The sequence below is a fragment of the Salmo salar genome, chromosome 11, assembly GCF_965601325.2.
Source record: "Salmo salar chromosome 11, fSalSal1, whole genome shotgun sequence".
NCBI classification, from domain to species: Eukaryota; Metazoa; Chordata; class Actinopteri; order Salmoniformes; family Salmonidae; genus Salmo; species Salmo salar.
The window spans coordinates 99,491,787-99,502,070 of NC_138301.1; the positions used below are offsets into that span (position 1 = coordinate 99,491,787).

Genomic DNA, 10,284 nt, shown 5'->3' on the forward strand with positions numbered 1-10,284 from the left:
AGTTACTAATTAGCTAAAATGCTAAAGTTGTCCGTGACGAGATTCGGACATGCAACCTTTGGGTTGCTAGACGTTCGCGTTATACACCTACCCATCCACCCCAACCAACTACCCTTCTTTCGTTTTTGCCTTAAACAACCCCCTAGAGTCTATGTCCTAATTAGCATAATAACACAAAATCCCCATCAAAATCTGTCTGTTTTAGCTAGAGATATCTGTTTTTGCATGGACTGCGTCTCAATCCACCGCATCCACCGATGTTGGTCTTCTGTATTTGCGGTGGAAGGTGGCAGAGCTACAGTGGAGTTTGTCAGACAAGGAGACATCCCAAAAATCGGTCTTCTCACTAAAACGTCTGTAGAGTCCAAACCATTTGGGCTACAAACGAATATAACCCTTCTATGGAAAAATCAGACTCTCTCTAGGACGCCCACAAGCCTCACAAGACTCATCTGATGGTAGCCTGGTACCAGTTAAAAACAGTTATGGAAGTATATAGGTAAATAGGTTAGTGCCCCAAAAATTTGTTAAATATGGGTAAAAATATATTTTTAAATCTTGATCTTTCGTATATCGCTCAGTGGAGCAGGTTGAGAGCTTCAAGTTCCTTGGTGTCCACATCACCAACAAACCAACATGGTCCAAGCACACCATGACAGTCGTGAAGCGGGCACGACAAAACCTATTCCCCCTCAGGAGACTGAAAATATTTGGCATGGGTCCTCAGATCCTCAAAAGGTTCTGCAGCTGCACCATCGAGAGCATCCTGACTGGTTGCATCACTGCCTGGTATGGCAACTGCTCAGCAAGGCACTACAGAGGGTAGTGCGAAAGGCCCAGTACATCACTGGGGCCAAGCTTCCTGCCGTCCAGGACCTCTATACCAGGCGGTGTCAGAGGAAGGCCCTAAAAATTGTCAAAGACTCCAGCCACCCTAGTCATAGACTGTTCTCTCTGCTACCACACGGCAAGAGGTACTGGAGCGCCAAGTCTAGGTCCAAGAGGCTTCTAAACAGCTTCTACCCCCAAGCCATAAGACTCCTGAACATCTAGTAAAATGGCTACCCAGACTATTCACATTGCCCCCCCTCCACACCAATGCCACTCTCTGTTGCCATCTATGCATAGTTCACTTTAATTAACTCTACCTACATGTACATAATACCTCAACTAACCGGTGCCCCCGCACATTGACTCTGTATCGGCACCCTGTATATATTGTTATTTTATTTTTTACTGCTGGTCTTTAATTACTTGTTACTTTTATCTCTTATTCTTATCTGTATTTTTTTTAACTGCACTGTAGGTTAGTGTCTCGTAAGTAAGCATTTCACGGTAAGGTCTACACCTGTTGTATTTGGCGTATGTGATTAATAAAATTGGATTCGTTTTTTTTTATATAGGATTCACTTTAAAACATACTTCCTTTTGAATAATTTTTTTGACTACCTGTTTTGCCATGTATGAATATGTTATTCAATGCGTTTCTATGCGCTAATAGCAGTAAGGCCAAATTAAATGTTTATTCCAATCATTTTTTAAGATTTTTATTTCTACCTACAGGGGCCCTAAAATTCAAATAGCAAAATGATCCATGGTATAATGGATGGATGCAACACTGTTACACATACCAAACGTAACATATCATACTCATTTGAGTGTCCCGGATATACTATGTTGATGTTTGATCTATGAGATCAGGCAGGAAACAGGTGGCACAGTGGTTCGCAGGCACTGAGGTTAGAGTCTAGAATGAGATGCTTACTGGTTTGATCATTGCAAATAAAGTGATGGTCACAATACATCGACCTCATCTGCCCAATGACTTACATCAGTCAATTCTCTTGGAGCAGAAACAGGAAGATGCAACACACTAAAGAGGATGATTAATTTCCCCCTCAATAGTGGCCATAGGCTTCATACAAATGTTGGACAATTCTCTGAGCCCTCTAAATGATTTGGATTCATATGATTGACATTGAATAGATGAGCTATATATGTGCTAATGACTCATGTTATTAGTCTATTATCATTTAACGGCAATGCTGGTACGCCGGCGCCCTCCTGAGATACCTGGTTGGAGATGAGGTCCTCGCAGACGGAGAGAGCCATCTGGATAGCGTTGGGTTTGTGCGTTACGGAGATGGCGGTCAACTTGAATTTATCTCTCCCGTAGATCTGGTTCGCCTGGGTCACTGCATCCTTAAAGACTTGCTCGTACCTCTTCTGGCTCAGGACGGCTCCGATGTTCACTATCTTCGGCTCGCAGCCAGCCCGCGCACAGGAGCACGAAAGGAACACCGCCAGCAGAAACAAACGCATCGTGTAAACGACCAAAACGCACAGTGGACCACAGATCCGTCTCTCCCTCGTGTTGGCAGGTGGGCTTTCCCGGATTCTGGACTGCACTGTTCACCCGGTTACCACGACTTGAACCACCGTCCCGCTGGACAGTGTGGAAAATCTGCACATTTGATTTAAGTGCAATGCGGAGGAATGTGCATGGTCAGGACCTTAACCGTTGTTGGATTATCTCCGCTGTTTCAGAAGCATTTCTTCAAAGATTATTATCTTCCTTTGCCTGTTTCCCCCATTGTCTTTCTTCCAGTGTCGATATAAACGAGTTAGAGCATATTTCGCGGGGTATGCGGCTCCCTTTGTGCACTGTATAATTGCTCTACCGGTCCTCAGTGGGCTCGGCGCGGGCTGTTCTGTGAGGTGATAATACTGACGCTACGCTCAGGGCTGAGCGGCTGTCCTTGGTGCTGACAGCTGTGCACGCGCAGTGGTGCGCGCCTCCGCGATCTATCTATGATTTCGCGTTGGCGTTCTTCTGCTAGAATGTCACAGGAAATGAATCAAAGGGAGCCAATCATCAACAAAAAGTATTTTCAACATCTCAACAACAATGTTATTCACTATATGACACGAATGGTAGTAGGCAGTTTAGGCTATGAATAGGGCATCAAAGAAAAGCAAGACACAATTGGTGTGTGAGAACAACAATAATTGATCTCATAAAAAAACATAATGTGATGAAAAACGAATTATTTCTTAAAGTGTGAATATTGTAGGTTACTTTAGGTAGGATAAATAAATACTGCAGATGGTTGCTGCCATTGCAATGAAAATTGACCCCTCAATAATACAGTGACCCAACGATTCCAATATGTGAGATCTTTTCTCAAACAGTACTCCTATAATGCACGGAGTAGATGGACCCAACCCACTGGCCACACTGGTTGAATCAACGTTGTTTCCACTTCATGTCAATGAAATTACATTGCACAAATGTGGAATAGACGTTGAATTGATGTCTGTGCCCAGTTGGAACCCTGCTTGTTTATTTCGCTGGGGATGTGTCTCCGGTCTGTTGATCTGGCTCCTGCTGTAAATCCCCATCATTTCATAGACTCAGACCAACCAGGACCATCCCCTCCCCTCTCCTTTACTTTCAAACAGCCAATCAATTATGTAACCATGTCATCCATATTTCAACCTCTTCAATCATGCAAAACCTCCAACATAACCACAGTATGCTGCTTGTCTAGGCTACTGCGAGTACTGACATGGGGGATATACAAATATAAAAACGTCTGAATAATTTATAGAGTTGTATCTAAAAGCATTGCCCAGCCTGGTGTACAATGAAACATTGAAGCTCGACTTCTTCCAAAAGTGTGACATGGATGTGTCGTTTTACCTTATTTGTATTGACAGATATGTGTGCTTGTTAGATGTTTTGTCTGATTGTGGGGGCGGGTAATGTCATTTGAAATGTCCCTGAATGGAGAAAGGGAGCAAGGTGTCCAAGTAACCACAGGAGGCACAAGAGCATCCATCTTGCTAAGCAGGGGGGAAACGTTCAACCATCCTGGTTACCTAGGAAACAAGCCTCTCTCTCCACAGTGTTAAGTTTCTGAACATTCATAATGCCTAACATCAAATAACATGTAAGCTATTGAACATCAAAGGAATTATGGCACAGCTATTACTTTGAAGCACATCACACTGGAGTATTGACAAAGCAGAGTAGCCTAGGTTTATTTAGACATAATGTCATTGCAATAGAGTACCACAATATGAGTCCTAATACCCATAAAACCTAGCGGTCAAATAAGAAAATGGTTCCAATCGTTTTTCCTCCATTTTTCCCATAGAACCACTTAAAATAAGGGCTGTGTTTCATGTAGGCTTACCATGGGGTAACGTTTTGATAACCATGTAAATCTCTCTAGGACAAGATGACTTTTATTAATATATTTGCTGATATTTACCCCCTCAAAAATTAGCTGCTAATGTGGGTATCATAAAGGACTACAAATGCCATGATCTGGATGAGACTGCCGAATCGAGGCTAAGGTAAGAATCTCTGGATTAACTATCTAATGTTAGCTAAATTTAGTAATTAATAAATTGGCTGAATTTATTTAAATTGACAATTCTGGGAACTGTGTTGTGAAAGTTTTAAATTGACACAATACCTGTTAGCAAAGGTGTTAGCTAGAGATGACGTGCAGGAGCTTGCAGGGATTTGTGGTCTTGCATGATGTCTACTTTGATGCTATTTAGCATTTTCTAATCTGAGAGTAAATAGAGCAAAATATATTGATAAATGTCACCTTGTCCGAGAGAGATTTACATGGTTATCAAAACGTCCCGCCAGGGTAAGCCTACACGAAACACAGCCCTTATTTTAAGTGTTTCTAAAATTCCCTATGGGAAAAATGAATGGTGGAAAAATTATTGGAACCATTTCCATGTTTGACCGCTAGGTTTTATGGGTATTATGACACCTCTACTGTGGGGCTCTATTGGAAGATAGGCCTAAAGCCTATCCTAGTTCACTGTAAATAAAAAGTTTAAAAAAAGATGATTCAATTAACAATTCTAAGGCAACCAGCTGCAATAGGATTGTGAGTTTGCAACAACAACAAAAATCGCACACAAACTGTGTGTTGTGAGTTTGCTCAACAACATTTTTGCTACGCAAACTCACAATCCTATTGTAGCTGGTTGCCTTAGAATTGTTCATTGAATCTACCTTTTTTTTACACTGTTTTGCCAACATTAAACCCCACACATTTCCAAGTAAAATCATATGTTCCATCTAGGGAATTTAGGCCATAAGGTCAACAAGGGCTGTAAAAGTGATGGTTTGTTTATAAACCGGACGATTAATGGTTAAATCTCATCTGTTTTACCTCCTTTAATCAATAGTCAATAAATATTTTATTTAGCAGGAAGTAATCTGTTAGCCCTGTTGTGTGTTTACAATGTCAATTTTCAAATTTTCAAATGAAAGAGGCATTTTGGAAATTAGGTCACAATTGATCTAAAGTTCTCCTGAATTATAAATTACACTGTAAAACGTTCTTGTTGTTTTGACAGTATTATACAATAAAACAGTAAAGTAGTATATAGATGATTTACAGTAAATTGCACTCTGGGTGATTTTAGGCGTAAACAGTAAATGATACTGTAAGAAACTTTGGTTTAACAGTTCATTACTGTACCGCACAGCATTGTGGGATAGCCGCTTGGAACTTTTTGAAACAATTCTCAGTGATAGGATTGAGAGACATCAAGGTCTTAAATGAACCAACCAAGCAATATTTATATTATTTGCAAAATTAATCACACAGAATATTACACTGTAATGAAAAACTGCAATTTATATGATAAATTTGTACATGTATCAACAGTAAAATACTGTGAAGCATTATACTGCAGCATACTGTAAAGGATGGTGCATTGTGGGAAAATGTTTTGGGCAGGACAAGAACTGCTGTATTTCAAATGTACCTTAATTCCAACCCACAGAATACAGTACCGTACTGTATTTATGGAGCGCAGAAAACCTTTTGACCGCTAGTGGTTGCATGGTATTGTTGTTTCAGGCTCATGAACATATTTTGAGGCGTGTCTTATAAGAGGCTACATTTGTGCCACTCGTTAGGGAGAGTGCTGTACCAATTTCATTGATATGTGGTAGTAGTGCCCCAACAATTAAATGTGTATAGGGGATAGATTGAAACGGCAGCAAGTTGCAAAACTGTAATAGTTCAGTATTTGCTATGTCCTTCGGCTGTTTTGTTAAGGCCCCTAAATGTGCATGTGATACAGAATACCAAAATGTGGTATTATGTAGCAGCCAACCTGCTTGCACAAATCCCATGCAATTATGGCAAAAAGCAACTGGCTTTTACAGCGTGGGAATGGCAGAGATGTCTCTCTACGAGAGGCACACATATAGGCTAGAGATTATATATTTTTAGTCAGCATATAGAATAAGATATTAAGATCACTTGATTAGTCAATTGTACACCGAAATTTGACTTCCGCTTTTAACCTAACCCCTCCCGAAAAGACACACTGGGTGCCCGGGGGAGCTGTTGTTATGGGGGGTTATGTTCCTTGCTCAAAGGAACAAGGACGGGCACTGGCATCTAGGATTTGATACCAGCAACCATCCAGTTGCAAGCTCACCTCCCACCAGATTTTCCGTCGGACCCGGGATTCAAACTGGCAAACCAGTCATTCTGTTATCCATAGACGCTGGCTCTCCTACCTGCCATCGGAAACATGTAGCTCTCTCTCTATGGCACACAGATAGGCTAGACACGATATATCTTTAGTTGAAAACATATAGCCCTCTTATGAAGTGTGTGGTTTCCGCAGTAATGGAAAAAAAACGAGTATTATTATAGATTTATTCAATAGATTTATTTAGTATTAAATTATATTTAGATCAATGCCGACATCTTAAACACCTCCCTCATGCTTCTCGATTGGTTTAAATAACCTATATTTTACTGTATGTGATATAAAGTAATATTTTATAACACGGGTGTCGAGAATAGAATGTTTTAACAGCATGACTGGTTTTCAGATAGCTCAGATCCATAGAGATATATTACTATATACTGTATGGCTGCGGGATAGCTGGGAAACTGTGGCACTGTGTGAGTATGTGTTAAACACTGCCTAATGAGAGCCACTCTGAGGGAAGGCCAACAGCGACAAGGACTCTTGTTTGCTGGATTCCTGTAGCCCTTAGTGTCCCTCCTCCCTCCACTCATACATCAATACAGCTCGGCCAGCCTGCAATGCAGGCGTTATATAACGATTTGCACTGGCAGAGAACAAAGACTCAAGATTCTCATGCACACCAATGACACACACACACACACACACTCTAGAATTCACACATACACACACACGCTCTAAAGTTCACACATACACACACAATCATCGACCCACACAGAGACAAGTACATACATTCACACCACCTACACAGTGGAAGGTAAGAGGGTTAAGGGACCTATGTGCGTGTATGTGTGTGTGTGTGTGTGTGTATGTGTGTATGTGTATGTGTATGTCTCTCTCTCAATCTCTCTCTCCCCTCCTACACACTAACACATAGCCTGGCAGCAATCTATTTATATGCCAGCCATTACCTTTAGTTACGTTGCAATGTGAATCAAAGTATCAGAAAACAGGTAAGCCTCCAGGAGCGGAACCAATAAAACACAGTATTTCACTAGCATCACATTGCATTGCTAATTTCATCTACATGCGTATGTGTTCATCAAGTGCTGTGACTGTTTAGCCACATTGGTTGATTGAGAGGTGTGAGTGAAGCATTCTTCTGCTGTCAATATGTTCGCATAAATAGAGCATTGTTATTCATAGAGGCGGGTTTTCTAACCGTGCCTTCTAAAGATGCACGTATGATGCGTTTCTTGTGTAGAGAGCGGTCCTTGCATAAATTATTGATGAGCAGCTCTCCCTCATTTTCTTTGGCCATGTCCCAATTGCCAGCTGCAGTATTCAACATTCACTTAGACGTACACTGAGTGTACAAAACATTAAAAACACCTGCTCTTTCTATGTCATAGACTGACCAGGTGAATCCAGGTGAACGCTATGATCCCTGATTGATGTCACCTTTTAAGTCCACTTCACTCAGTGTAGATGAAGGGGAGAAGACAGGTTAAAGAAGGATTTTTAAGCCTTGAGACAATTGAACCATGGATTGAGGTGTGCCATTCAGAGGGTGAATGGACAAGACAAAATATTTAAGTGCCTTTTCGACAGGGTATGGTAGAAGGTACCAGGTGCACCGGTTTGAGTGCGTCAAGAACTGCAACTCTGCTGGGTTTTTCACCCTCAACAGTTTCCTGTGTGTATCAAGAATGGTCCACCACCCAAAGGACATCCAGCCAATGGCAGACCAGTGGTGGAAAACAGGTCATTGAAGAAAGAGGACAAAGGACATCCAGCCAATGGCAGACCAGTGGTGGAAAATAGGTCATTGAAGAAAGAGGACAAAGGACATCCAGCCAATGGCAGACCAGTGGTGGAAAATAGGTCATTGAAGAAAGAGGACAAAGGACATCCAGCCAATGGCAGACCAGTGGTGGAAAATAGGTCATTGAAGAAAGAGGACAAAGGACATCCAGCCAATGGCAGACCAGTGGTGGAAAATAGGTCATTGAAGAAAGAGGACAAAGGACCCATGAACAACATTGGTGCCCGAAGACCCATAAAATAATTCACGACTCATCGTACCTTGAAACGAATGGGGTATGGCAGCCAATGACCTTACAGAGTTCCACTTCTTTCATCAAATAACAAGAAACTGCGGATGCAGTGGGCTAAGGAACGAAAACACTAGACACTGGAGAATTGAAAAAGCATTGCCTAGACTGATGAATCCCGGTTCCTGCTGTTTCACGCTGATGGGATGACTAGGGTATGGAGAAAATCCCATGAGTACATTCATCCATTATGCCGGGTGTCAACATTGCAGTCTGGTGGTGGTGTGATGGTGTGGGGTGTGTTTTCATGGCACACATTGGGCCCCTTGATAAAAGTGGAGCAACGTTTGAATGCCACAGGATATTGTCGTAGAAATTCAGTACTGAGAGAGACTTGGTCATTTCTTCAAACAATCATCTTTATTTAATATCGATTAATGATTGCAATAATGAAGCAGTCAATCAAACAGTCTTGACTGTTGGACCGAGTGCTTAACTCTTACAGAAATGCAGAGTTGTATATATAGTAGACCTAAAAATGCTGTCATGGCTGGCTCCACACTTCCCATGCAGACTAGGGGCATCATAAGCCACTCTGGGTTCATCTCCTGGTCATCTGCCTCTGGTGTTATTTTTAACCCCACCCTGTCTTAGTTTCCCAGATGCCAGGATAATTAGGAATACTGAGGCCTTTGTTCTGCTCCTCCAGGCTATCTTTATCCCGGCTAAACATATACCATATCTTGTCCATGAAATGCATGCTCAATCAGACCAGAGACATATGTCTCACATTCACCACTAATGTTAGACTGGAATGTGGCTGTTTGTTTTTTTTATAACAGAGACATTAATCAATTGTCAGCTTCAAGCTATCTCTAGTAAAACCCCTGACCTTGACACCCAGACTAGCTGCAGGAAGCTAGAGTGGACACCATGAAACTCAGCCGTAGCAGGCCAGTCTTACTCTTAGTTAAATATATATAGTTTACTATTAATATCAAACATATCAGGTAAGTATGTAATTCTTCTATCACAATATCTCAACATCATTGTCAAGCAGGTGCATCCCTTCATGGCAGCAGTGCATCCAGCAGGATAGTGCCAATGCTACAAAGCTAGGATTGTTCAGGAATGGTTCCACAAACATGACAATGAATTTAGCTTACTGCAGTGGCCTGCCCAGTCACCAGATCTCAATCCAGTTGAGTATCTGTGGTACGAGAGGGAATGAGCTATTTGGAGTAGAGATCCACTGTGGGGAGCACTGGAGTCATGGGCCAGCGTGGAACGCTTTCGACACCTTGTACAGTCCATGCTCCGATGAATTGAGGCTGTTCTGAGTGCAAAAGTGGGTGCAACTCAATGTTAGGAAGGTGTTCCTAATGTTTTGTACACTCAGTGTGTATACATACCTTGAAAAGAGGTGGCTTACTTTCTTACAAAATATATACATTCAAATATGGTAACGTTTTGAGTAATTGAGGCAATTTAAATGTCTGATCAATCATGCATCTCAAACCAGAATTTACTATTAAGACTTATTGAAAACATCCAAGTGCATATCATGAAAATAGAACAAGCTGGACTACAGTAGTTAGGAATAAACAGGAGGAATACACAATAGCAGACATCCAAACTGCTAAAGTAGGTCAGAGGGAAAGCTGAGGGCCCAGACACTGCAAGAGATACAGTGAAATATTTGGCTAATATATTAGAGGCAGTGTCACCATGTTTCAAGAAG

At 41.6% G+C, this 10,284-nt stretch overlaps 1 protein-coding gene across 4 annotated transcripts in view; it reads right to left on the reverse strand.

Moving 5' to 3' along the window:
- Positions 1–2,799, reverse strand: part of LOC106563238 (glutamate receptor ionotropic, NMDA 1) — a 35,500-nt gene extending 32,701 nt beyond the window's left edge. For 2 of the 4 annotated variants that reach the window (XM_014128637.3, XM_014128635.3), the window contains exon 1: positions 2,074–2,799. In XM_014128637.3, coding sequence (XP_013984112.1) covers positions 2,074–2,322 — 249 coding nt within the window. In that variant the 5' untranslated portion in view covers positions 2,323–2,799. The remainder of the gene's footprint in view (positions 1–2,073) is intronic. The other 2 variants (XM_014128642.3, XM_014128643.3) reach the window with 2 other exon arrangements.
- Between the last annotated feature and the right edge of the window lie 7,485 nt (positions 2,800–10,284).